This window comes from Halichoeres trimaculatus, unplaced genomic scaffold (genome assembly GCF_033239565.1).
Source record: "Halichoeres trimaculatus isolate MK-OKI-2021-1 unplaced genomic scaffold, fHalTri1.1 fHalTri1_scaffold_8, whole genome shotgun sequence".
Lineage (NCBI taxonomy): Eukaryota > Metazoa > Chordata > Actinopteri > Labriformes > Labridae > Halichoeres > Halichoeres trimaculatus.
In genome coordinates, this window is record NW_027437186.1 from 28,826,240 (window position 1) to 28,852,740 (window position 26,501).

The 26,501-nt window shown below is 39.4% G+C and overlaps 2 protein-coding genes across 2 annotated transcripts; one reads left to right on the plus strand and one right to left on the minus strand.

Annotated features, from left to right (window-relative positions):
* Nucleotides 1-189: 189 nt before the first annotated feature.
* On the plus strand, nt 190-6,347 carry fbxo9 (F-box protein 9). Its single transcript, XM_074675039.1, has 13 exons — nt 190-370; nt 1,178-1,249; nt 2,323-2,454; nt 2,551-2,608; nt 2,701-2,800; nt 3,113-3,243; nt 3,350-3,464; nt 3,690-3,808; nt 3,917-4,007; nt 4,157-4,252; nt 4,355-4,448; nt 4,766-4,920; nt 5,947-6,347. Exons 1-13 carry the CDS (start codon nt 368-370, stop codon nt 6,053-6,055), a joined length of 1,275 nt encoding a protein of 424 aa, XP_074531140.1. The 5' UTR covers nt 190-367; the 3' UTR covers nt 6,056-6,347.
* Nucleotides 6,348-8,663: 2,316 nt separating this feature from the next.
* On the minus strand, nt 8,664-26,305 carry elovl5 (ELOVL fatty acid elongase 5). The gene is made up of 8 exons (XM_074675455.1): nt 26,034-26,305; nt 22,045-22,109; nt 21,490-21,677; nt 18,654-18,731; nt 17,230-17,401; nt 16,955-17,079; nt 15,617-15,751; nt 8,664-12,728 (listed from the first exon to the last, which is right to left on the minus strand). The coding sequence occupies exons 2-8, from the start codon at nt 22,100-22,102 to the stop codon at nt 12,618-12,620; spliced, it is 867 nt and encodes a 288-aa protein (XP_074531556.1). The 5' UTR covers nt 22,103-22,109; nt 26,034-26,305; the 3' UTR covers nt 8,664-12,617.
* Between the last annotated feature and the right edge of the window lie 196 nt (nt 26,306-26,501).

Consider the following 26,501-nt stretch of genomic DNA (forward strand, 5'->3'; position numbering starts at 1 on the left):
CATGAGTAGTTAAATCAATATAACTCTTACTTTAGGCAAGTAAGATGTTAATTTCGCTAATGCATTGGGTTAAAAGACGAGTGTTATTAAGTGTTACTTAATGCCTTTACTTGCGGCCATAGATCTGATACTCTTTTTTCCGAACTCCAGATTCATCATAAACGCACCGTCCCCGTGCAGCTTGCAGTATCCCGTACCTCCTATCTGCCTGTGTCACAGAAGCTCCAGGCTACTCAGCGACATGGCTGCATTCCTGCGAGCCCGTAAATATGTTCGCTGCGTTGTTCGTTTCTCCGACCGTGAACTGTAAACGCTCGTGAATTGTGATTGTGAAGCTTCTAATCAGACACTTTAAGGCCTAACTGTCATGGTGAGTCAGCTGTTTTCTACCTTGTTGATGAAGAAAAACAAGCGAGCTAATTGCTTAGCTAGCACGCTACTGTTGCAAACGTCACCTGTCTGGTCTTACCTGTAGCTCCCGTTAAAATTGTTTTGTGACGTTGCGCTCTTGACTTCTCCTGCTCGGCTAACATGTTTTTTGATTACGCCCAGAGAGTTAAATAAGAGATAAGTTGTGAGGGCGAAACTCGAAAAAATAGCGAGTGGGTTGTGAATTATTTGGCTGCAAATAGCCTGCACCACATGTTTTTGACACATGTCCCCACGGTTTGTTGTGTTTGGATCTTGTCAGTAAAGTCACAATAAATGTTCAACGACTTATAATCATATATGCAGTAATATATTTATCTTTGTAACTGTTGTTGTTAATGATGTTGTTTTAGACTCCAAAATACAGTTAATAATGGAAATGTTCAGGTTTTGTCCTCAGCTCCGACATACTGATACCACTGCAAGAAAGGAATTCAGTGCTGATTTTATGGGTTGAACTGCTGTATCCTTGAGTATTTCTTATGACCACTTTTTAAATGACAACTTTCAGGTAACAGGACAAGAAGTCAACTAAATTTGTGCCGTGGGTTTTTTTTGGAATAGTAGTACAGCTCATTGATGCTTTGTTGGACAGTCTGTGTTACCAAAAATAAACTCAGGGGCCCATTTTTAAGTTGCAGACAACCAAAGTTTTCATTTGTAGAAAAAAACCTGTGAAATTCCATGAACCATTGTTTTTAAAGACAACCAGCTCCTGTAATAAAAAGTTCTCTTCTTTTCACCCCAGGCTGAAGAAAATGCAGAAACCACAGGGATAGTGGAGGATGAAGATGAAGGCTCAGATGGCCCAAACCTTCAGGTGAGATATCTTATGGGAAAACAAGTTCAGACTCTCTCGCCTGGTTATTGTTGGGAGGAGCTATACCTTACAGTGTAATTAAGGTGGTTAAATAAATGCTTGGCATGTGAAACTCAGAGAACACATACCTTAACCTGCTCCTGTGCTTAGATCCACCACTTGATGTTCCAAATGTTCTGTTGATAAAGCAGATAAGCAGGTTCTTGTTTTTTCTTTAGGGGTGTTGGTGTGTCTAAGGTGAGATTCATGATGCACAGCTCATCTCATTGAAGGTTTAAGTACCTGTTTAGGCATCAAGATGATGTGTCAGTACATGCTGCGGAATTATATCCTGTATAAGTACTATAAGGTTCATGCAAATACCTTTGACTTGCACAATGCATGCCAGTAAGTAGATTGATGCAACTCTCCACATATTTTTTATATTAAGGTAGGTAGGTAGGTATTGGGAAATGTATTGATACAGATTGTGATCTTTTTTTTAAGCTTTTTATTCACCTTTTTTTCAACATTTTCCTGTTATTTCAACATAATACAACTCCCTTAATCATTATTAAAGTCACAAGTTTAGGATTTGAACAAGATAAAGAGAGAGGAGGGGCAAATGGTGTGTGTAGAGAGGGTGGAGTCCTTCATGAAGCTTTTTTCTTGCATCTGCTGGTGTAGATGCTTCCCACAATCCTCTTAGCAGCTTTCACCACCGTCTGCAAGGCCTCACCCCACAGCAGAGCAGCTGCCAAGCCACACAGTAATGCACAAGAACAGGATGCTTCCCACCAAGCATCTTTAAAATGAGTTTATAGATGGCCTTAGCCTCCCGGGGAAGTAATGGCACTCATAGGCCTTCTCAGCCAGGCAGGAAGTGATTGCCCTTCAGGTTCCTGATGATGGAGTCTACCTCCACAGCCGCCCTGCCCTTCATGAAATCCATAATCATCCCATTAGATTTGTTTTTTTTGCTGCTGATACAGAGGATGTTTGTTCTCGCACCAACCCTCCAGTTAAACAGAAACATATTTTTATCTTCTGCTTGTACAATAAGTCTGAGGAGAAGTTTTGTGTTGATTTTTCAGGTGCAGCTCAACAAGTTCAGAGCTCAGTGGATGTCAGAGCTCAAGCCGAGCGCTGAAGAGAGCGGAGCGAGCCCGAGTCTGCTGCGAGCTAAAGGTGTGAAGAGGACACAAGAAATAGCTCGAGAGGAAAAAGTAAGCTGTGAGAGGATGTCTGGAGGTCAGGTACTTTTCATGTTTTGTGGTAAAAGAAAAGTGAGCTGTTCATTGATGTGAGTAATCTTCCTTCAGGCAGCAGAGTTGTTCTTGAGAGCTGTTGAGGAGGAACAAAATGGAACTGTCTATGAAGGTGAGTATGCAGGGTGTAGACATAAAAGAGTCTGGCTGAAAATACTTAGTTTTTGAACTTTATGTCATTTTTGGAACGTTTCTTTTTTGTAGCCATCAAGTTCTATCGTATGGCTATGCAGCTTGTGCCTGATATCGAGTTTAGAATCAACTATAACCGTCCTCCTGATGCAGACCGAGCTGGAGGAAAATAGTGAGTGCTTTTGTTTCTGGATATTTTGAGTCAACTCTTTGGGGTTATTTAAGCATACAATGATTCAACACATAGTTGAATGCTTGTTGGTTTTCCTCACAAGCTTAAAATCCTGTGCAAATATCTAAATAATTTTTTTGCCATCTCAAGAAAAGTTTGTGTTGTCTTCATTTTGTGAGGATTGCAGAATTGATGGCACATGCCAACACATTTTGTTCATCCTTCTTCATGCATCAAAGCAGCACGGTTCTTGTACAAGGGGAAGTGATGTTTCCTCTTTTTTCACCGACCATGTTGTGTTTATATTTTCAGCCTGGGGGACAGTGATGTTGATGGAGACATTGAGGATCTACTTGCCTACTTTGAGCAGCAGCTTACACTGGAAAGCTCCTTTCCAAAGATCTGCACTCCTGAGTTGGACATGACTTGGACGCACATTTCAGGTAAATCTGAGTAATCACATCGAATTATGAACGCATCAAAATACATTTTTGTATTTTTACATATTTGTAATCTAATCTAATCTAATCTTTCTGTTTATTTATCTAGCCTTGCCTCGGGAAATCCTGATGTACATCTTTCGTTGGGTTGTGTCGAGCGAGCTGGACATGCGAGCCCTGGAGCAGCTCTCTTTGGTGTGCAGAGGGTTTTACATTTGTGCGAGGTCAGCCGCTTCAGCACATCAGACACCTCTACATTTATGTTTCAGGAAGTGTTTGGTGTTTAAAAAAATGTTGACTCTCATCCACAGAGTTTTATAATTCTACTGTTTCAGATTTTAAATTCACTCTTCTTTTTACTGATATAATTTTAGAATAAAGGAAATGGAAAGAATCCCTTTGACACAACACACAGAGGCTTCGCTCAGTCATTGTGTTTGTTCCTGCAGAGACCCTGAGATCTGGCACTCAGCCTGTATGAGAGTTTGGGGACGCAACTGCACCAAAGTTGTTCCCTACAAGTCCTGGAGGGATATGTTTCTGCAAAGGCCTCGAGTCCGTTTTGATGGTAATCAAGTCTTGTATCAATACCAGATTTAACATTCTAACCCCAGATAGCCTAAAATAATGTAAACCAAGCAAGACATTTGTTTATTTTTCATGTTTTCTTTCACAGGTGTCTATATCAGTAAGACGTCCTACATTCGTCAAGGAGAAGAGTCTCTGGATGGATTCTACCGGGCTTGGCACCACGTGGAGTACTACAGGTACAGACTAATATTTAATGACAGATTCAGTTATTGTGATTGCTTCTGTCATAAATTTAAAGGATCAACTGTTTTGTTATCAATTTAAAGGCTGTTCTTACTGGGGTCAACATAACATGTAGCTGAAGTTTGGCTGTTTTTAATAACAGGTACCTGCGGTTCTTCCCTGATGGTCACGTCATCATGTTAACCTCTCCAGAAGACCCTCTGGCCGTTGTCCCTCGCTTGCGCACCAAGAACACCAGGTACACCTTCACTGGTTTCTCAATTCAACTTAACTGAGTTTTTGCTCAGCAAATTGAGATTAGGCGTTCTTTATGACGGTTGAAATGCGTTTTATTTTACAGGATGGAAGCTGCTCTGCTCGGCCATTTCCGTCTGTCACAGGATACAGACAATCAAACCAAAGTTTTTGCTGTTATGTGCAAGAAAAAAGAGGAGGTCAGAACATGTGTTTCGATGTGAAAGATAAAAATATGACCATTCTTCACATTTTAAAGCAGCACAGAAGACATCTAGATTCATATCTTTACAAAAAAATATATGTAGAACATACAGAATTTCAACAAAGGAAACACAATATTATTATTATCAAATACCTACTTACTGGATTAAGGAACAAATGATTAAGCCAGATTCAAAGCGTCTTCTGTGTTGTGGATCTACCCTTTATCTACTAATGTCATATTAGTCAGAACCTTCACCTGAGCTTTAAATCTTACCTTTTCCTCAGAATTCAGAGTAATTTCTTTTTTCAGAAAGCAGCCGAGTTTCAAAAGAATCGGTTCTGCAGGCGGAACCCTCCTCCAGAGGCTGAGCACAGCTTTCATGTGGGACTGCATGTGTCCTCTGGGGGGCGCCAGAACTTCAGTAAGCTGGTGTGGATCCACCACTCCTGCCACATTACTTACAAGTAAGTCACAAGTGTAAAGCTACGTTTAACATAAGGTAACAGGTAAAGGCAAAATAGTTTAATTAATAGTATTTTCTGTTGATTGATTGAGCCTCAAAGACAGGGTTTCACATGAGTAGAGGACAGTGGGAGGCCTGTGTTTGTAACCACAGATGCAGATCCTTGTTACTTCTCTAGACACTCTATTTACTTTCAGATATTACACAAATAACAGCTCTGAGATCTCAGGAATGGGTTCCTCATGTCCACATGATTCCTCTTTCCTCATTTAGGAACGTGAACCAATGCACAATCAAGAAAATAAGGAAAAACATCATGCAATGCAAGAAGTGCATAGAAACAAAGAAGTCATTTCTAATCATTGTTGTTAGAATTTATTGAAGAATGAGATCTAGGGGTGCACCGAACACTATTTTCTGGCCGATCATCGATCTTTGAAAAGCCTGACCTGCTGAGACCGATTTGGGCCGATACAGATTTTTACTTTTTATTTTTTATACCTAACAGCATATACCCTCAAAGTTCCAATCTTATTATATTAAAAATTATTGAACAATACCTTTGAAACAATAAAATCTTTACATTTTAACTTAAAAAAAATAATAAAGGGTCCTGAGTTTTAGGTCTCAGAGCAAAACGCACCAATTGCTGGCTGTCAGACCTTCTCAGAGGTATACAGTTTCATATGCAAGTACGGACTGATGACTGATCTCTTATCTCTGATCACAGATCACCGATCCCCCAAAAGTAAGGAAATCGTCATGTAAAATCAGGTTACTTTGTAAGAAATGACCACTCACCTTTTTGGAAACCTTACTTATCCAATGTTGATTCTTGGAGTGTCACAATGTATTTCCACCTCATGATAAGTGTTTTCAGAGAATTCCCAGTTGCAGTTTTGCAGTATCTATAAAATATATCAGTATTTTATATATGATATTTAAATTTATTATTAGAAAAGATAAAAATGCCATAATTCAAATTAAGTTGAAATTTTTTGAAATTAGACTGATTTTGTGTTTCCAGGCTGACTGGAGAAACGGTGGTCACAGCCTTCGACCTGGACCGGATGTACGCTCCCTTCTTGTTTGCACGTGTCAAGAGTTACACCGCTTACTCCGAGCAGCCTCTGTGAAGCTGGAGACCTACACACGCCCACAAAGACCAGAGAAAGTCCATTCACCATGTTAGCTAAACACATACTCCTCAGTCTCTTTCATTTCTGCTGCAGCTGGGTGATGGTTTGTTTTAGCACGTTACGGTGGAGGTTTACAGAATAGAAAACTACTTATTTTCTTATTTCAGATGCTAATGTGCTGGGAGCTAAACGTGTTAGCAGCCTTCTTCGCCTGTTTGAAGTAATGAATCTTTATGCTGGTTTTGTTTCATTGTGCACTTTCTCCCTCTGAATAAACTGGTGAACACAACGGGCTCTTCATTTGGCCTTTACTTTCTGTTTTTCTGCTTTTATGTAAGAAGACGTCCCTGGTATTACAGTAAGAACAAAATGAAACATCAAACTAAAATCATTACAGGGATCCTGTTACACAACCTGCAGTGAAAAGTCGTTGCAGATGTGATTTCAGACTTCGACAGCATTTGTCTTGCTGAGGGCACTGAGGTATAATCCACGTATTACATTTTCTGAGAACAAACACGGGCAGATAAACGGGATTTACGGAAAAAAAATAAAAGTTGTATTGAATTCCAATAAAATGATTTCTGACCGTTTGATCTCAAAATACTGAAGGTTTAAAAATATCCTGACCTACAATCTGCTGCTAGATCTCAATAGGAAGAAGTAAAATGTGACCTATTTCTTCCTGAACAACTGAAAGAGAAGAAAAGCAACTGAAGGGTTGTATGAGATCAGGTTTTTGTAGCTTTTTTTCAGCTGATTAATTGTCTAGATACAGAAGCTCATTTTTTCCATCACTTTCAGAGCTAACCCGTGGGCAGGGTTATGTTACTTATCGGTGAAGTCTAAATATTATGACAGGGCACAAGGATTGAGACAGCTTGTGTTTACTTTGAGTGTCTGAAAATGGGTAAAAGACAGACGTGTTTGTATTTAGAGCAGAGCCTTATCATCCTCAGCCCACCCTCAGGCCACTGCCTCCCAAAATCAGTGAGTAAGGCATTGTTTGTAGAGTGGCAGGCCGATGGACACGCCACCAAAATGCACAAACAGTTTCTCTGTCCTCTAACCCGAGCGCTGTGTGACACAGTCTGCACGCACGGCTGAGGAGGAGGATGAGGAGGATGAGGAGGAGGTCAGTGAAGTAAGACTTAAGTGGAGAAAGACAAAGAGGGCTGAAGGTGGGCTGCTACTGCTTTCCATTTCCGTGACCTTCTGCTCTTACTTTACCAAACACCAGGTGTACTCTAAGCAGAATGCTCCTTTATAAAGCTGAATGCTAAGAATTCCTCAGGCCTTTTTGTATCAGCACAAAGCTAACAGAGAGCTGGAAGATGATAAGAGCTATCAGAAAAAAATGTTTTCTCTGAATTCTCCACAGGAGAGGTTTGTGTGTAACCGAGAGCTCTGCAGGTTTTTGATCACTCAACACCTTTGTGCTCTTAAAATAACACACAATACCCTCACAGACTACATGCCCTGCTCAACCTTTATGGATAAAATTGGAAATAAAGTCTGAAGAGTATTTGAAGACCTCCCACAAACCTTTTTTTGAACCTCTGATCGTTTGAGTAGAACACACACAAGCTTAATGAAGGCCTATTTCCACCAGGAAAAAAGAAAACTTGCCATAATGATTTGAAAAAGCACAGGTTATGAGATAAAAAATTAAGACTAAGGATAAAAAGATGAAATCATGGAATATAAAATTCAGATTAAGGATTAAAAAAATCAATATTATTAGATAGGAAATTCAGATTAAGAGGAACAGTCCATGTTATGAAATACAAAATCAAGATTAAGAGATAGAAATTTGAAACTATGAGATGGAGAATTATGATTAAGAGATTAAAAAAATCTAAATGATTCAATAAAAAAAATCATGATTCAGATTTAAAATTATGAGATACAAAATTAAGACTAAAAGATTAAAAGATAAAAATTTGAAATCATGAAAAAGAATATAAAAAAATCACAGTTATAAGATAATTGGTCAAGATTACGAGAAATGAATGCCAAAAGAATAAGATACTGAATCAAACTGAGGTAAGTCAAAATCTTGAGTTATTTTATGGACATTCTGAGATTAAGTTAAAATTATGGAATACTGGAATGAGATTAAGAGTAATTGGAATTTGGAGATGAAAAGTTAGACTTCTGAGATAGAAAAAGAAAAGTTAAAACACTGAGATAAAAAGCCCCTGGGACACTATATCAAGATTATCAGGAAAAACAGTCAAAACTACAGAATAAAGAGTTCACTGTGAGGAAATAATTGAAATTATGAGAGAAAAAGTCAAAATTCTGAGACAGAAAATTGAGATAACAATTTAAAAAGTCCAAATAATAGTATACTAGATCCTAATTTTAAGGCTGAAAAGTAAGATTACAACACAAAAACTTACACTACTGAGATAAAAAGGAATAGTTATGTGAATCTGAGTTGTAGTTTCGACTCTTCAATCCCAGATCTGTGATTTGGCAGTTTACAAGCACTGAGGAGGCAGGACGATAAGTTTTACAAGGAACACAAATCCATAGAAAAACGTCTACTTTTACTATTTAATCCTTTATATGGAAGACAAACACAAAGCGTTACATTCTCAGTTTGTATTTAATGTGTTACAGCGAGTAAAGCATGAGTCACATCATGTTAACCCAGATTTACCCTAGACTTCTGAAAATAGATCTATTTAACAGTTTATAAATGACACGTCATTACATACACATATTCTACCCTGGCCTCTTATTGAATAAGATCTTAAGTAATCCAGCTCATAAATATATAAACACAGCTTTCTGTGGCACTTTGTACACAGAGGGGACTGGACTGGTATGTAACGAGATATAAATGGAAGAACAGTCCTGATCCAGTATCTGGGTAGATATGCTTCATGCACATGTGTGTTATCAGCAGGACTAAACCCCTCATGCAAAGGAAATGTGACCTTTGCATGTATTATTCAGATTTTACCAATTTGTTCTAATGCAGAGCGTGTGAATATAGGTCACCTTTACGTTTCCGCTCCATGTTGTGCTCGCTCAGTGGACGAGGCCACACAGTCCCTCATTAAACTGAATCAGCAGGAGAGCAGCGCTGTGGTGCAGCACAGAGAGATCATCATTCAAACACTCATGTATCAATGTTTTCTACGCCAGAGTTAAGCCAGTGTTAGACCCTCAAAGCGTTGTGGCAGAAAACAACTCTTGAACAACTCTTTTTTTTTTTTTTTTTTTTTGCTTTAAACGTGGTTAAAAGAGTCTATTCTGCTTTAGGAAACTTTAGAATATGCTTTTCTACATACTACGTACTACATGACAAGACTAACTGTGTCTTGGCATGCTAAATATACAAGTGAAGCCACCAACAAATGCCATCTTAGCATAAATACTGGTTGCAATGAGAAACAGCCAAACCAGATCAAATCAAACAAGATCTCAATCAGCCTTTTGAGGATGAGGTTGTACACTGCAAAAATTGAAATATTAGCAAATGTTTATGTTTTATTTTTCATGAGAAATGTCCCATTAAACCAAAAAAGCCAATTTCCCCTAACACGTTCAGAAAAATATCTTAATCCAAGATAATAAAAGACAAAAATGAATAAACCTTCCATCAAGGTAAGTCAATTGTACTTGTCAAGTTTCTTGAAGTAAGAATTTTTAATAAAAGAAAGAAAAAAAGTGTATTTCTCTGACCCCATTAGCAGATTTTCTTCTCAACAGGCATCATTTTTGTCTTTCAGTATCTTGAAATAAGAAATTCTCTGGACTTATCTGGTGAACATGGTCATAGGACATTTTAAAAATAAAAATAAGATGCCAACACTTGCTTAGATTTCATTTTTTTTACAGCGTCTTCAGTCATCTTGATCTGCTTCAGCATAAGTTTAACCCTTGTATTTGATCAACTTTGTTGTTATTCCACGTTATGATTTAGAACATTTGATTTTTTTCCAGAAGCAGAAACTGAAAACAGGCACAAGATTTCATCAGGATTTTTGACACACATGGACTAACATGACTTTGCATATTGTAAAGGTGAAAATGGTAGAACAGGAAATGAACTGGTCCAGAAGGCACCCTGTTTGTATAAAGACCCCCACAATAAATAACAGAGATGTTTTATTTAACAAAGAACACAACCAGAGGCTCAGTTTAGTGGCTGATCTGGAGCTTTAGATCGGATCATAACAGGATTAGTTTAGGTTTACATCTTTTTTTGACTCTCTCAGATCATACAGGCTTCTTTCAGAAAAAAAAAGAAGTTAAGTGACTATATTAAAGTATTACAGAAGTATCTGTCTGCAGACTGCAGGATGGTTCACATTTTGCCAACTATATATTTCTTCAAAGAAGTGAAGAAATGTCATTGTTAAACGTTTCTCCACTCGCATACAATTTAATCTGTGTATAAAACAACTCTTGTCTTACTGGCTACAGACTTTTACTTCTGTCTGAAGGTGATCTGACAGTAATCAGTCGACTCTCAAGTTTTTATTGCAGCTAAAAACTTCCTGTTTTCTGTTTCTTGTGGTTTTGGATCCTCATAGAGAGGCCTTACTCAAAGATCACAAGACATGAAGAGCTCCAGAGCATCTACTTAACAGAACTCGAAGTAAGATTAATTCCTCATCAAGCTATAACTCTCAACTCTAAAGTTTATAATATGAATAAAATATATTTAGGTATATCGCACTAACATATAAATATTTATTTCATGAATTTGTTACCTAAAAACAACAGTTCACTGCACCCTAATGTCATTGCGTCCTCATTAATTCAATGATTTCAAGTACTTTTTGTTTTTACTGAATTAAAGCTACAGTAGATAAAACCTTCTCCATAAGGAGCTGGTTTTATCTCAATAAAGGATGATAAAGGAAACTTGTATATTGAGCTTATTAGGGATGGAATGGTTTATGAAAAAACCTGAACCATTCGGTTTTTCTCACTCGGTTCGGGGTGCATGCATTATTCAGTTTGTGCTTTTCTGTTTTCTTCATTTTACTACTTTGTTTGAAGCGAGTGTGTAGCTCATACGATCATATCCAACTCGTGGTGAAGTGTGTGTTGTGTACATGAGGACAGAGTGTACCTGTGGCGTTCTGCTGTCTGGGAGCACTTAAGATTCAGTGTGAGCTCTGATGACGGCGGTGGGGACGTGGAGGATGAAACCGCGATTGAGAGTTGCCAACTGAGAGACCTAATCGCTACATTTAATGACTCTTCAGACCCCTCTGGTGAGTGACTCCCCTATCCAAAACACAGTCCAGACAGTCTCACTCACAGCAGTCTCCTCCTGCTGCTCGAGAGCAGACAACTACATTCAAATGAATTACGCAAGTGTGTGTCTCATTATGGTCACTTCTGCTAGTCCCCAGCCCAGATAAAGGAGGAGGGTTGATATTTAGACATAAAAAACAAGAATGGACAGTAGAAAATTAATTTGTAGCTCTCAATATACTTATGATGTTGTGTTTTGCCTGCTTTCTGTCTCTCCCACGTTATTTCTCTCCTACAGAGTCTGTGACAATTACATGCATATGGATAATTATGCAAATTAGACAGCAGCGTCATTTAGTGGCTTTGAGTGACTTCTAGGACATGCAATGGAGACTTTCCTTACCGAGGAGCTGGCATGTTGAAACTGGCAATGTGTTTCTCAGCTTTAATGATCCATCCAGGTTTTTCATGACTTTACATGAGATAAATGATTGAAAATAATCTGTCAATAGTGGATTATTAGGGTATATGGTAATCTGAGGTACTAAAAATAACAACAATATACACCCAACTGAACTGAAAACCGTGACCATAAACCCGAGATAAGAACCGAACCGCGGTTTTCGTGAACCGTTCCATCCCTATTGCTCGTAATACACAACAAACTGCCCTTTCACATTAACCTGATTTTTATATAAATATAGTTCTTTAAGCTTTGGTTATGCTGCAGCTGCATGGCTACATTTCCCACACCCTGCTCTGCAAATGCATTAAATTCACCTCCTGCTGCCCCAACCTGTCAATAAATAGAATAATACAAAGGTCAGATAAAGGATTATGCAACATTACAGGCAGGAGGAAGGTCAAACAGGTGCAGCATGCGTGCTGTAGTTATACATTGAGAGCAGCAATAAGCTCTGAGCGCTTTTATTTGTCCTTTAGGTTGTTAAGGATGATGAAACCTTCAGCTGCCAACACACACGAGAGCCTTCATCTTTGGACCCTGTGTTTAAAGCGTTGTTTAATGAGTCAGGATGTGTGTTTGTTTGCTGGTTGCACAAAAGACTTTTTTTTGCTTAGGAGGGCGTTTCTTCATGAGGTTGGTGGGGAGGCATTATTGTGCAGTATCATCCCTACTCTGTTAAACACTCTATTCAAACAGCGTGAGTAGGAACGTGTGCAAAAACATGGAAAGTCTCTGAATGCATGTGGCTATGGCTTACTTCTTCTCAAAGTGAGTGCATGAGTCTATTCTACAATAGAGGACACAGATACCTCTTAGCAGCATTAGCTAACACGCTACACTGAGAGCTTGGTGAAGGGTCCTCAAATGTCAATCCACCCTCAGTTTCTTGTGTGCCGTCCCGTTTGCGTGTCCATTTGTTGAGGTGACAGAGCCGTTCTGGTGCTCTTTCTTCAGGGAAACACTGTGCTTCTTGTAGGTCTAGAAAACAGATAAAGAGAGAAACAATTACTACATTAAATTTAACAGCAAAACATCTGGGAAGCTGATGTGTTTGAAAAAAAATTGAGATTTAAAGAGGGGTATTTCTGCTTTCAAGTACAGATATGAAATATCATTGTTGTTCTCTAATGTTGCTCCCCAATTGTGGAACAGTCTTCCTCTTAACATTAGAGAGGCCCCTTTACTGTCCACTTTTAAAACACGTCTTAAAACCCATTTTTATTCTTTGGCTTTCTTTTATTCCCTTTTATTTGTTTTTATTTGCTTGTAGTTGTTTTTAATATGTTTTCTTTTATGTGTCTTTTTTTCCTTATCTGTTTTTATAATTTTATTTTGATCTACCTGTACAGCACTTTGTTTACAGCTGTGGTTGTTTTTAAAAGTGCTCTTTAAATAAAGTTGGTATGGTATGGTATCACTCAGAGATCTTCATGAGACTTCCTGGAATGATAAGGTCATAGCATAAGGATTTCTAGTTCATGACATGTTTCTGGGGCAGGCCTCAAACACCAAGGTCTGCCCACAGCTTCGCTCCTGACAGGCCTCCTAAGTAGGGTGACCTTGTGTTCCGCTTTGTGTGGGACTGCACAGCAATTTAATCACTTTTCCTACATCTCGCAAATTCAGACGATGTCCCGAATTTGATTGGCTCTTGCTCTCTAAAGTGAAGGAGGTCTCTTTTCTGATAGCATGACTTTCATCTAAAAGCTGAAGAGGACTGTCACCATTGCCTGTGTCTGCTGTCAAGCAATACTAACGTGCATGTGGCATCAGGAGTTCATCGACCTGTCACCTGTGTCTTCCTGGCACGAAAACAAAGGTAAAAGCCTCGGACACCATAATGCAGATTTTAGAGGAAAATTATGAATCTTTTGAGAAAAAAGGACCTGGTAACATGTTTATTTAAGATCAAAACCAGTGCAGGGTGAATTACAGCGAGTGTTTTGGGAACTTGATCCAGTATTTCGCTATTAAACATGGTAGGGGGTAGAGTATGATGTGAATCGACACACATCATGATGTAAAACCTACAAGAAACAGCCAGCGCAGACAGTGCCTTTTCATGTTATTGTGCATAGACTAGTTGACTTTTAAGAGTTGACAGCATACACTGAACGTAAAAAATAGCCAATACTCTAAATGTATACAACCACAATTTTTCACAAGCTCTAAGAAACTTGTGGTTTCTTTTTTGAATTTTTTACGAGTAGATATTTTAATATTTTTTTTGAGTATTATTTTCCTTCACATAAATGTGCATACTGTGTGCAACTAAATCAAATTGTTGTTATTCATGTTATTATAAGCTTGGTCTTAGTAGATATATAAATGTTTCAGGGTTAGATGGACATTGTTTCAACATTTAAGAAACCTGTCCCACATTGTCCCACATTGTCCCGCACAAACACACCCCTTGTCCCACATTTGGATTGTAAGCACTTGGTCACCCTAGTCTTAAAGGCTGACCAATCAGAGGGAAAGGCGGTCTGTGGAGCAGGGAGCCTTAAGCTTAGTTTATGCTTGGCGCATCCGCAAAGTTTCTCCCAAGAGTGTTCAGAAGGATCACAGCCACACGCGTTTTTGCTGATTCTGCACCTCATTTCTATGCGTCATGTTTCTGCGGGAGGCATCACCCAGCCTTTAAAGAGACAGCAGCTTAAACGAAACCTGAAATTTTGTAAATTTAATACACCAGAGTGAGAAAAAAAAGAGGTTTTTGGAACTGTGAGTCATGTGAAACTACTATGAGGGCACCAGAAACACAGTACAAAGCCTGAGAAAAAGCTCAGTACCCCTCTTTAAAGAGGCATATCAGCAACAGGCTGCAGGAAACAAAACATCACATCAATATTTCACCCTATAGACTAGAATAGAATAGAATAGAATGTACTATATCAATCCCCTAATTCCCTGTTTATCTGCAACAAAACAATATGCATCATAAACAAAATATCTATTAAAAAAAAACACAAGAGTGGCGTCAGTTTTACAAGGTTGCTTCTTACTTGTGGTCCAATCTCTTCTACTCTAAATACAGACATAAGACCAAAAATGGATTTAAAAAATAAAATGATATTCAGTTAAATTCATCAAGTGAGTACTCTAATGCTACCACGCAGATTCATAGTTAGTCACTGTTTTCTAACTCACTTTGAGCATCAATTTGTACAAAGTATTAAAAAAGTATTATTTGGTAAAAGTGTAGAAAATACAGCTGGGCACTGCAGAGTTTGCAAATCCGCACAAACCAGTAGCACAGAAATGCAGTTTTCAGGGACTACTTTCATCTGCAGATTAATCTGCATTAGGTGTTTTTATGAGCAGCAGCTACAGAGTAAAAAATAGATTTAACACACACTTTCTCCAAAGCAATGCACATCTTGGACTAAATACGACAGGAACGCAAATCGAAACAAGAAGGAACAACACAAGTAACACTGAAAGCCACTGATAAGTAACCAATTCATAAAGAGACACGCCGCCCTCGTCTGCTGCTTCACTTGTCATGAGTCAAGGAGCCTGTTGAACAAACCTTACAGGGTTTAATTACTAAACCGTTTAGCACTATTTACTTTATATGGATGATCTTTTACGAAGGGAGAAAGTCATTAAAAAGTGGCACCACCAGCTTGGCTTACGTCCCTAGGTATCCCAGGATGCTTTGCAGTCAGAGGCAGATAAATAAAGCAATGTTCATAGTAAAGAAGTCTGATGTTACCAAACCCCACGGTGACTTTTTGAATTTTTATGTGACTCTAAAAACATTAAAGCTCAACTACAAATTTTTAAAGGATTATAAGAAAATAAAAATTATATATCTACAGAAAATCATTCATAAATGTTTCAAAAGAAGATGCAAAACTGACCTGGATGTAGAAGTTTGAGAAAAGGACAATGAGCGTGACCATGTAGCCGATTTGGAAGTACAGCCATCCCATTGGAAATCCACACGGCCATATGACAGCACACAGTGTTTGAGACACGGTTAAAAAGAACTGGATCTATGGAGAAAATATGATCCACACAAGCAGATGCACAGCAGTGAGGAGGGGAAACACACACACACACACACACACACACACACACACTGAGCCTATAGAAACACAGTATTGATCCAGAGCCAAAAATATCTCAGTTGATGCAAAAAAATAGTGCAAGGTTGCGCAAAACATGGAAGGGCCAACATTTGACCTTTGATCTTGGTATATACACTCACTGGCCACATTATTAAGTGCACCTTGCTAGTACTGGGTTGGACCCCCTTTTACCTTCAGGACTGCCTTGATCCTTCATGGCATAGATTCAACAAGGTCCTGGAAACATTCTTCCGAGAGTTTGGTCTCGGAATTGACATGATAGCATCACACAGTTGATGCAGATTTGTTGGCTGAACATCCATGATGAGAATCTCCCGTTCCACCACATCCCAAAGGTGCTCTATTGGATTGAGATCTGGGGACTGTGGAGGCCATTTGAGAACAGTGAACTCATTGTCATGTTGAAGAAACCAGTCTGAGATGATTCCAGCTTTATGACATGGAGCGTTATCCCGCTGGAAGTAGCCATGAGAAGTTGGGTATACTGTGCTCATAAAGGGATGAACATGGTCAGCAACAGAAATCCAGACTCATCAGACCAGGCAACGTTTTTCCAATCTTCTATTTTCCAGTTTTGGTGTTGCTGTGTGAACTGTAGCCTCAGTTTCCTGATCTTAGCTGACAGGAGGGTCACCCGGTGTGGTCTTCTGCTACTGTAGCCACATCTGCCTCAAGGTTGGATGTGTTGTGCGTTCAGAGACGCTCTTCAGCAGACCTTGGTTGTAACAAGTGGTTATTTGAGTTACTGTTGCCTTTCTATCAGCTCGCCCATTCTCTGTAAACCCTAGAGATGGCTGTGTGTGAAAATCCCAGCCCGTCTGGCAGCAACAACCATGCCATGCCACGCTCAAAGTCACTTAAATCACCTTTCTTCCCCATTCTGATGCTCGGTTTGAACTGCAGCAGATCGTCTTGATCATGTTTACATGCCTAAATGCATCAAGTTGCTGCCGTGTGATTGGCTGATTAGAAATTTGCGTTAACGAGCAGTTGGACAGGTGTGCCTGATAAAGTGGCCGATGAGTGTATAAAGCTCAATACTTTTCAGAGTCTTTAGAGATCTGTCTTTAAATCTGTTCAAAGCTGAAAACCACAGGATAAACCCACCAGCTGAAACTGTGTGATGTACTTCTTCCACCAGAGGTACGGCCGGACAGCTGGGATGGCTGAGAGGCCGTAGTACGAATACATCACGACATGGACAAAGCTGTTTATGGAGGCACCGAAGTACGCTGAGACGAGAGAGACAGAACAGAGACAGAACAGAGACACAAGAAGTTATTCATCTACAGGGAGCAACAAAAACCAATAAAAAAACAATAAAAATGATTTTTGGAAAGTTTTAAGTCACTGAAGCGGGGAAGTTGTGTTTAAATACTCACAGTGGCCGCAGGGTACCCAGTTCATAGCAAACCACCAGATATTCAGCATGCTGGCGTGGTGGTAGATATGAAGAAACGTGATCTGGTGATTATTTTTGCGAAGAATGAAGAAGAACGTGTCCATGAACTCGATGAGTTTGGAAAAGTAGTACCACCACAGGATGTTTATGATCTGAGAGCAAACAGAAACAGTCAAAGATTTAGTTTGTTCCTGAAGAGATGACACATAATGAGAAGTGATAAGCAGCTCATCCTTCAAAGCTCAGGATGAAACTATAAAGCGGTGACGGAATGATAACACTTTCATTTCATTAGAGCTGAAATGCTCTGTAGATTTGACTCTGAGCCTTGTTTTCACCTCAGCGGCAGAGCTGAGGGGAGTCATGATGATGATGATGACATGATGGGATTAAACGGACTCCCTGTTGCTGCAGCTTATCTGATGGGATTTACAGAGACCCTCACAGACCAAACAAAGCATTGGATTTGAGATGAAACACACATTTTCTCTATTAAAAGAAATTCCAGCTGGCCTGCAGTTGATGTAGAAGTTGGTGTCATTAGTTTAGGCATGTTATTTACATTAAAGGGGTTGAATAAGAAACAAACTGAAGCTAGAAAAGCACTCAGAGAGCGCAGACCTTCACCAAGCATATTGTGAATGTCATGCAACACTTTAGTCCTACTTTAATGTTATACTCCCTTTCAGCAGACTGTCTGCTACAATTTGGTGTTAGTTGCAGGTTTGTACGATAATTTGTTACATATTTCATATTTCAGTTCTCAGTGTCCAGTATATTGCCAGGATCTGGATGGTACTTCTACATCTGTCAGAAATTATGGCGACCTTGTCTTGTATTCTTTTGCAAAGCAATCCGACCATTTATCAGGGAGTTATATACACATATGGTGGAAACAGCCCTATCTCACAATGATAAAGAATCGTTTAAAAAAATCCTGGATCCAGATGGTGATTCGGATCACCTCCAAAATTTAATCACTTCTTTTTTATCCTATTTAGGATATTTCACGAAAATTTCACGAAGATCTGTTTGTTACTTTTTGAGTTATGATGTTCACAGACAGACAGACAAACAAACTCTCCCAAAAACACAGCCTCCTGGGCGGAGGTACAAATGATTTTACCAGTCATTTAAATCAAATGATGCAGACATGCATGGTTTGAATTAAAGGAAATGTTTCAAAAGAAGTGAAGAAGATCATGTGTAGAAAACCAAGTGTGTTTTTTCAAAGCCCATATATGGGCATTACTGCATTGACTGACAGGTGGGCACCCTGTAACTGTCTGCAAAGAGGCTAAAGACCCGCCCCTTTACGTCATCCTGACTCGAACAAAGGTAGATTGAGTCAAACATTTCCAATGTATAAAAATCTCCTTCCAGTAAACCTCAGGGGTGACTCACCTTTTTATCCACTTCCTGTGCACTGTGAGTGTTCTGACAGTAGAAGTTGTATTCTCCGTGCCACACAGCTGCAACAAGCTAAGGAAAAACACAAGAAGATAAATTAGGTTTCAAATCCCTGAATACACAAAGTAACACAATGCCCTTCAAATATGAAGATGACACGTTAGGATATGAAGTGTTTTAATATTGCCTTTAAAAAGAAGTTAGTGCACACACTGAAAGATAAGGTAACACTGACCAGTGTGCTCCTGCTGTAACATTATGTTGGTATCAATCACTAAAGCTCATATATTTTACAATACTGCACAAACAATACATTAAAAAAACAAGTTACAGTTTGACAGATACACAGAGATAGATGCTGTATTGCTGCAGCTTTATCTAATTAAGTCATTTTTCATGCAACCAGCAAAGTCATACTTTCATTTTTGTGCTTTATATTTATCACTGTCTTGCGTCATTGCCCTACTTTTTGAAAAGTCTGAGCCAAAGGTAAACATTTACCTTCACCAGTTCATGAAAGGTTTCTTAAAGTTGTGTAATTGTGAGAGCTGTTGAACTTTATTTCAAACTGTATTTGAAACAATAAAAAATCAAAGACTGCATTGTGCATCCTGTGAAAAATACACAAATTCTCTTCTTCAGAATAAATTATCAAATGCACATTGATGGCTTAGCTTAATGCTGATTCACCAAATCGATAAAGATCTACAGTCTTTGTCCACTGCTGTAAAAAGCTTCGCTAAATAACCCCAAAGCCAAGAAAGTGACACAAGTTTAGAGCAGGCATCAGAATGAATCAAGGTTAAAGCATTACGTATTAAATCATTACAGCCTCCAGCTTTCTGCTCCTCCCAGATACTTCCTCCAAACCTACAGCTGTACAGGTCAGCCTATAGATAAAATTATTCACAATCATTATGTGATAAGCCTCTGTGCCCTGGATGGCTGACAAGAACAGCGCTGCCCTGTACTTTAATCATGTCAAAGTACAGGACAGTTTTTGGTGACATTGATTTTGGACTGCCAAAAGTTCAGCCTGCAGCCGGCCGTCCTCTGGGGCCTTACGCAATGCAGACAGAGAGACAAGAAGCTTTCCCTGCCTGTGGGATTTAGAGGAGAGTGCAGATAATTCACACCAACACACAGATGTTTACTTACTCCTCAGGGGCATACAAAACAGAATCAATTACTACTAATGCAGTATTACTACTAATGTAGTAAATTCAGCTTGCATTGAGGAAACAAGAATGCAATTTAGAGCTTGATTAAATCCTGACCCCTATTAATCACAGTTACAGAGTTGGCCTGTTAAAAAAAGCAGCTTTGCATCAAACTGATCGAGCAGTCTGCAAAGCTGTAGGAGGGGACTGATGGAGAAAACAACGAGCCTGTCAGGATCATAGCATTTCACTCTCCTCAGTATTCACAAACCTCAGTCAGTGTCCCAAAAGTTGATGGAAAAACACTTAATTAATCCCTTGTGAATGGTTTTATTAGAAGACAGCCACTCTTGGCTTATCTGCTCATTAAGCTCAAACTATTTTGCTTGGAAAAGCGTTGATTGCTAATTGTAAAAAGTTAAGTACTCAACAAAGAAGTTTTTTCCCTTTTAGTTAGGCTATTACCCTTCTTTCTATTTTCCGAGTTTTAAGCCAAGTTTAACTAAAATTTGATTTTAGCATCGTATTTAGAGCCACAATTAGACATTTTGAGGAACAAGATTCTTGTTTTTTCTCCATTTCAGTATCAATCCAACTCTCATTACGAAGCTGTTAGCTGCAGCCAAGCTTAGGATCTTTCTCCTGACTTAAGCACATTGTTTTAAAGGAAGTTCTGAGGGATCTGCTTATTGCTTTCTTACAAAAAATAGTAAAACTCTAATGCTAAGATTGGCAAAAAGGCTATAAACCAACAAAGCTATACAATGCTACATGTTTAAAGAGGTTATTCTTCTTCCATAAAAATAAACAATGCTGGATGTTCAGACTAAACTTAAATAGATTTTTAAACCTCTACATATTCGTAATAGAAATCCCTGAATCTATCTGAAAACTGATCAGAACAGACATTTCTAGGAGCGAAGATGGCCTGGTGGTTTAGGTCACGCTGGCTGCCCCACTGGTGGCCCAGATTCCAGCTTGTGGCCTTTTTTTTCCTGCATGTCACTCCCCACTCTCACCCTGTTTCCTCCACTATCCACTGTCTTCTCTCCTGTCTAATTAAAGGCATAAACGCCCCAAAAATAACTTAAAATCAAAGATAAAAACCAGACAATTCTATAAGGGGCACAAGATCTTTATGAGGATTTTTTTGAAATTATGAGGACATCATATAAGGATCTTCTATCTGGTTTATGACATGCTTGAAGGGCAGGCCTCAAATACAGAGATCTGCCCCCTGACAGGCCTCAAGAGGGCTGGCCAATCAGAGGGAAGGGGGCTAGTGGAGCAGGGAGCCTTAAAGAGCCAGCAGCTAAAATGAAAGCTGAAACAAGGATTTCCTAAAACACCGGTATGAGGGGAAATATGCCTTTTTTTTCTCATGATTTTTCTAACAATAAAATAAAATCTCAGTGTCAATAGTGTTAGGAGTTTAATAGCTTAAGGATTAGCAGACAGTTACAACTCACCTCTGGTTTAAATGCTAAATTATGCTAACCAGCAGCTGGGTAACTTCATTTTTTTCAATTAACATTACAAAAACATGTTTATTTTTTATCATGGTGTCAAATCTCTGCTAAGCAACCAGTTATATATTCTAAATCAGTGTAAAATTAAGGGTTAGCTCTTGTTTCCTTCAGGATGTTACCCAAACCCAGCAGTCTGTTTACCTCATAGAACATGTAGAAAGACAGAAGCGTGAGGCCCAGATTGTAGAGCACCAGGAGGCCTCTGCAGGAGTAGGGCTGTCTGTTTTTCATGTACCTGGGCCCCATCCACACGATCAGAAGGTACACGGCTGTGAGAGCGAAGGTAGGCGGGTAGTTGTCTAGCAGCAGCCATCCTCTCACCCGCTGATCTGAAATATGGAGAAACAGAGGTCAGTTATATCTCTGCTGAGGCGAGGAGTGAAAAGCAGCCGCAGCTCTGAGGAATGTTTGCTCAGTACCAAGAAGGGTTAACAACAAGAAGGTGAAAAACTCTGGCAGAGCACGAGTCCATGCAAAGACTACGCGCGTGATGATGGAACACCTTGGTGAAAGGTCTTAAGTAATGTTTACCTTCACCTTCTCTGCTCAATATAGGGATTTGCTGTGATAAAATAATGTAATCATAACATTTATATAACATCAGCAGATAACATCAGGAGACAAAGACATCCAACACGACAGCAACTCTGTCTTTATGGGTTACTGATTCTGAGAGATACTATGAACTTGACTCACCTCTTGGACCCATCCATGTCTCAAAATAAGCGTTTAGTTTATGATTGAAGGTCTCCATGTGTCACCTACAAACAGAGCAAAGGAAAAATCTCATTAAGGACTTACTAATCTCTCAAAAAACTGGTGATGGTGCATTGCTGTTACTTCTTTTCCTTCTTATCCCTGTAGCTGGACAAGGCCAAGACAAATACCCAAAGTTTGAGAGTCCTGTTATGTTTTCTTTTTCACCCCAAACCTTTCAACTCTGTAAATCCTGGAGCACTACCTCTAAATCCCAGTATCTTATCTTCTCTAAAACCTAAAACCTCCTAGTCACACAGTCTTGATTATGGTGCATGCATGCTTTGGCTTGCCTTAGTATGACTCTTTAAATCCTAAACCCCTGATGCATCACCTCAGTATCTGCATGAAATACCTCCACACAGCCACAGAAATAACAGCATACTGCGGTCTCTGTTTCCAGGGATGTGTTTATGAGCTGTGCATTCAATTTGGTCCAATTACGTCACAGACTGCTTCACTACTTGACAGCCTCTACACCTGCGTCTACAGCTGAAAACATACAAACACAGGAGCCTTTCCTGTATGTTACTCTCTCTTATAGCTGCTTCTTTGGATGTGATACTCTGGGATTCAGAGCCTGTTTCTCCCACAATAACACACCATCTTACACAAAAACAAGATGACAAGTCACTGATTCAAGCAGCCAGTTTCTGTTTGTGACTCAGGACTTTGCGCAAAGAAAGACGAGTGACAGAGTTTAAATATCTTGATTCAAGATATATGTAGCTCTGATACCAGTCATAGGTTATGGGACTATGGCCCAATACTGATACCAGGTATCACCGATACCAGCCTTTTTTCAAGGTTACAGTACTTGTGAATGCTGCTGATACAAGCAGCCGATAGTCAAGGCAAGAAAATCTTACGTTCAGCACATCCTCCTTGCCAGTAGTTGCCACTACTAACTGCAGTTTAACACCACGGCAAATGTGTGTCAGGCCCTGTTCAGACAATTTTAAAAAATAACGAAACCCATAGACTGTATAAAACATGGACGTAGTCTCCCGACGTCATCCATCTGTTTCTGAAACGGAAAATGAAGTACAGCGGCTATAGCGGCCATATTGGTAGTGGCAAGGGCTTTGTGTACAGCTATAGGGGGCCTGTCGGTCACATGACCCTAACCTGTGCCTCTGATTGGGCAAGCTCACGATCCGCATATCCTCTGAACAGGCGAGTTAGAACAAAATTCACCCCCGTACAGTGGGTGCCGATAGTAAAATTAGCGACTCAGACAGGAGACGTTTTTTGAACCAGGCCATAAATAGGTTAATTTTAGCTTTTTTTGGCTTGGTGTGTATGTTTCTTCCGGTTCTTCCGGCGCCAGCCTTAAGCAGACACTCGAGAAACAGCAGATTTTAGCATATTGTCTCATATTCTTAGACTGGAGGTTGCTGCTTGCTTAAACCTGACAGTTGTCGGTTGTATTGTGAGAGAGTTGTTTGTGTTTTATTTTGGGTTTAATAGCAGAGTGACTGTGCTGTCTTTGATCAAAATGATCTGTCACTAATACTTTAAATTTTATATATCAAAAGTACTAGTGGTATCGGTACTCAGTATCGGTGAGTACTCAAGAGGGAGTACTCGCACTAGTATCGGTCTGAAAAAAAGAGGTATCAAACATCCCTAAATAAATTCCAGTGAAAAATCCATAATTTGACACTATTAGACAATAAAAAAAACTAAGAATCCCACTGAAGCCTGTATCCTAAGATGATTTCTTTACTGTTTTATTTTGAAAAGAAAGCATCATTTTCCCCCTGTATCATTTTTACATTTCTTATATTTCAAACAGCGTTATTACACAGGGCATACAGAGATTAACACGTGCCTTTAAATTAATTTATCCCAGCATAAAGAACTATTTCCTGTACATGTAATCAAACTCTGACGGACTGCTGCCAGAGCAACAAATTACTCTGCAGTTACTGAGTACTGCATCTGTCCATAACCGCTTTCCTAACAGGAAGAAAATCAGCCGCACTGTGATCAACCTCAGCACCAGAGATGCTTTATGCTGCACCAGAACACAATGATCTGCAAAACCTTCACCAGAGCACGGTGAGCCAGAACAGGAGAGCCAATTAGAGACTAAATTTAAATTAGAGAGTCTTTGTTCGCTTGTCGCTGCAAAATAGGTCTGAGCACTCAATCCTCCAATAACAAAGGACACTGACCTCTCATCAACACATCTAATGATGACTGATGTAAACAGCCCTATGGACTCTGAGAGCGAGGACTGATGATTAGGAGCTAGTGCCCCTCTAGTTGTGGTTAATGTTGCACATTGCACAGCTTTATAGTGATTTAGAGTCTTACAAATTTTGGGAGATCGTTGTGATGCTGAAAATATCTATATCATAATTTCAGTGGAAAAAAATGCAGTGTTCACAAAGTCTCTTTAGAGTTCAAACACAAAGGCAACTGATCAGATATCTTATTGGATTTGTTCAATGTACTCACTGTGTTTTTAATCACACTGCATTTGTGTATTTCAGGCATCCTGTTTATAGAAGATGTACTGTTAAATGAACACCTAAAAAATGCATACTTCACAAGAAAAGGCACAAAGTGCGTCATGGTTTATGAAACAAAATCGAATATGCAGACTCAGTGATTTTACAGGGCTATGTTAAAGATATCATGTATCGAACAAAGATACCGGACATCACTGATCTACAGCAAAAGATCACTCATGCAATCGCCACCATTGATGAATGTATGATGAGGGGAACATAGCAAGAAATCACATAACAATGCTTTAACAATTTCCTCATATTTGTCTGCTCGCTTGCTTTTCTTATACATTTAAATTATAAAGAGGCTTTATATACTTTATATACCAACAACTTTGATGACAACATGTGCAGGTTCAACTCCTCGCTTATCTACTGCAGAGGTTTAAAGTTTAATTCCTGTGAGTGTTGAAGATTAACTCACATTTACACATTTATACTCCCATAAATTAATAAAACAGTCAATCTGATGTATTTTTATTTTATTTCAGAACATTTAGAATAATTCTCAGTCTCATTGTAATGTTAAAGGAAAAGAGAATGTTAAATTAATACTAGCATTGGTTGATACAAAAGCCCAGGTATTGGTTTTGGTATCAGAACTTCATAAATGGACCTTGCATCCCTAATCTGATATCAATATCATATTTAGACTTGTACAAGTATAATCTATGAGCTGCTGTTTGTTGTTTGTGTCTGTATTGTATCTAAGACCATAAATGTGCACATTCACTGTAAAGGCTGATACTGCAGTTTCAGTGTATGTATATCTTTAAATTGAAACAGCAGCTTTTCCAGAAGTTTCCCATCCAAACACTGTGAGCAGCAGACATCAGCAGAAAAGCAGAAATATCTAAGGAACAAACCCACAAAGCAGTTACACACCAACACGCACACTTTAACACACGCTGAATGACTGTTTGGGTTGTTTTCAAAGTCTCGTTTCAACGTCAAAAGGATGCAGAGTACCAAGCGTGTGACGAACGCGTAAAAATAACGTCCTCAGTCTGCGTCCTGTCAGCTTTACGCACAGCATTATTGTGTAAAAGTGATTTTACATCAGGGTCACACGTGAAATTCTAACTGCACTTTCCGCACTGTGCTGCTCGGTGTGATTTATTACACAAATCTCCAGTTTCGCATCGAAAACTTCCGCGAAGTCATTCATTCCGTTACTAGACAAAGTTATCGCATCCTGTCGATCACATCCAGGCTACAGTAACAGTAGAGGTCACCGCTTCAGCATCACCGAACTCCGCGCTCGAACAGACGCCATGCGCGCTCCCACATTGACAAATACACAGATTAAAAACCTCACCTCAGAGTCAGACACACGTCCCAGCAGCGGTTCATAGAGAGTCAAAGTGTGTGTGATGAGCTGCAGCCGTGTGCAGAAAGAGGACTGCCTACCTTTCGAGCTCACAGATCGTCAGAGTAACCTTGTGTGGTTGGCCGGTCTGAGCACAATGTGCAGCCTTGTCGCTCAGTGGAAAAATAGTGGGAGGAACACGCAGACTGGCCCACTGCCCTGCAGGAGGGGAACAGCCAGGAGGTGACCCGGTGTGTTGCAACGAAACCACACACGGAGTCAGAAAGATGACATGAAGGGTTATCTGTGCTTTACAGTTAGTTTAAAGGCTTTTCTGTTAACTCAGAGCAGCTGGAGGCGGAGTCTGGGAGGACAGCCATGAGGGATGCTGTTCCGAGACTCTTTCCTCATAGGCTACAGTTTAAAGCTACTATAAGGAGTTTTTGTGTGAAACCAACTCAGATAAATCATAATGTCTACAAATGTATTTTTTTGCCATGCTTTCTTTTTCATATTCGTGTACATGCTGCTACAGGGTGTGAGATGCAGCTGCCTTTATTTACATCATT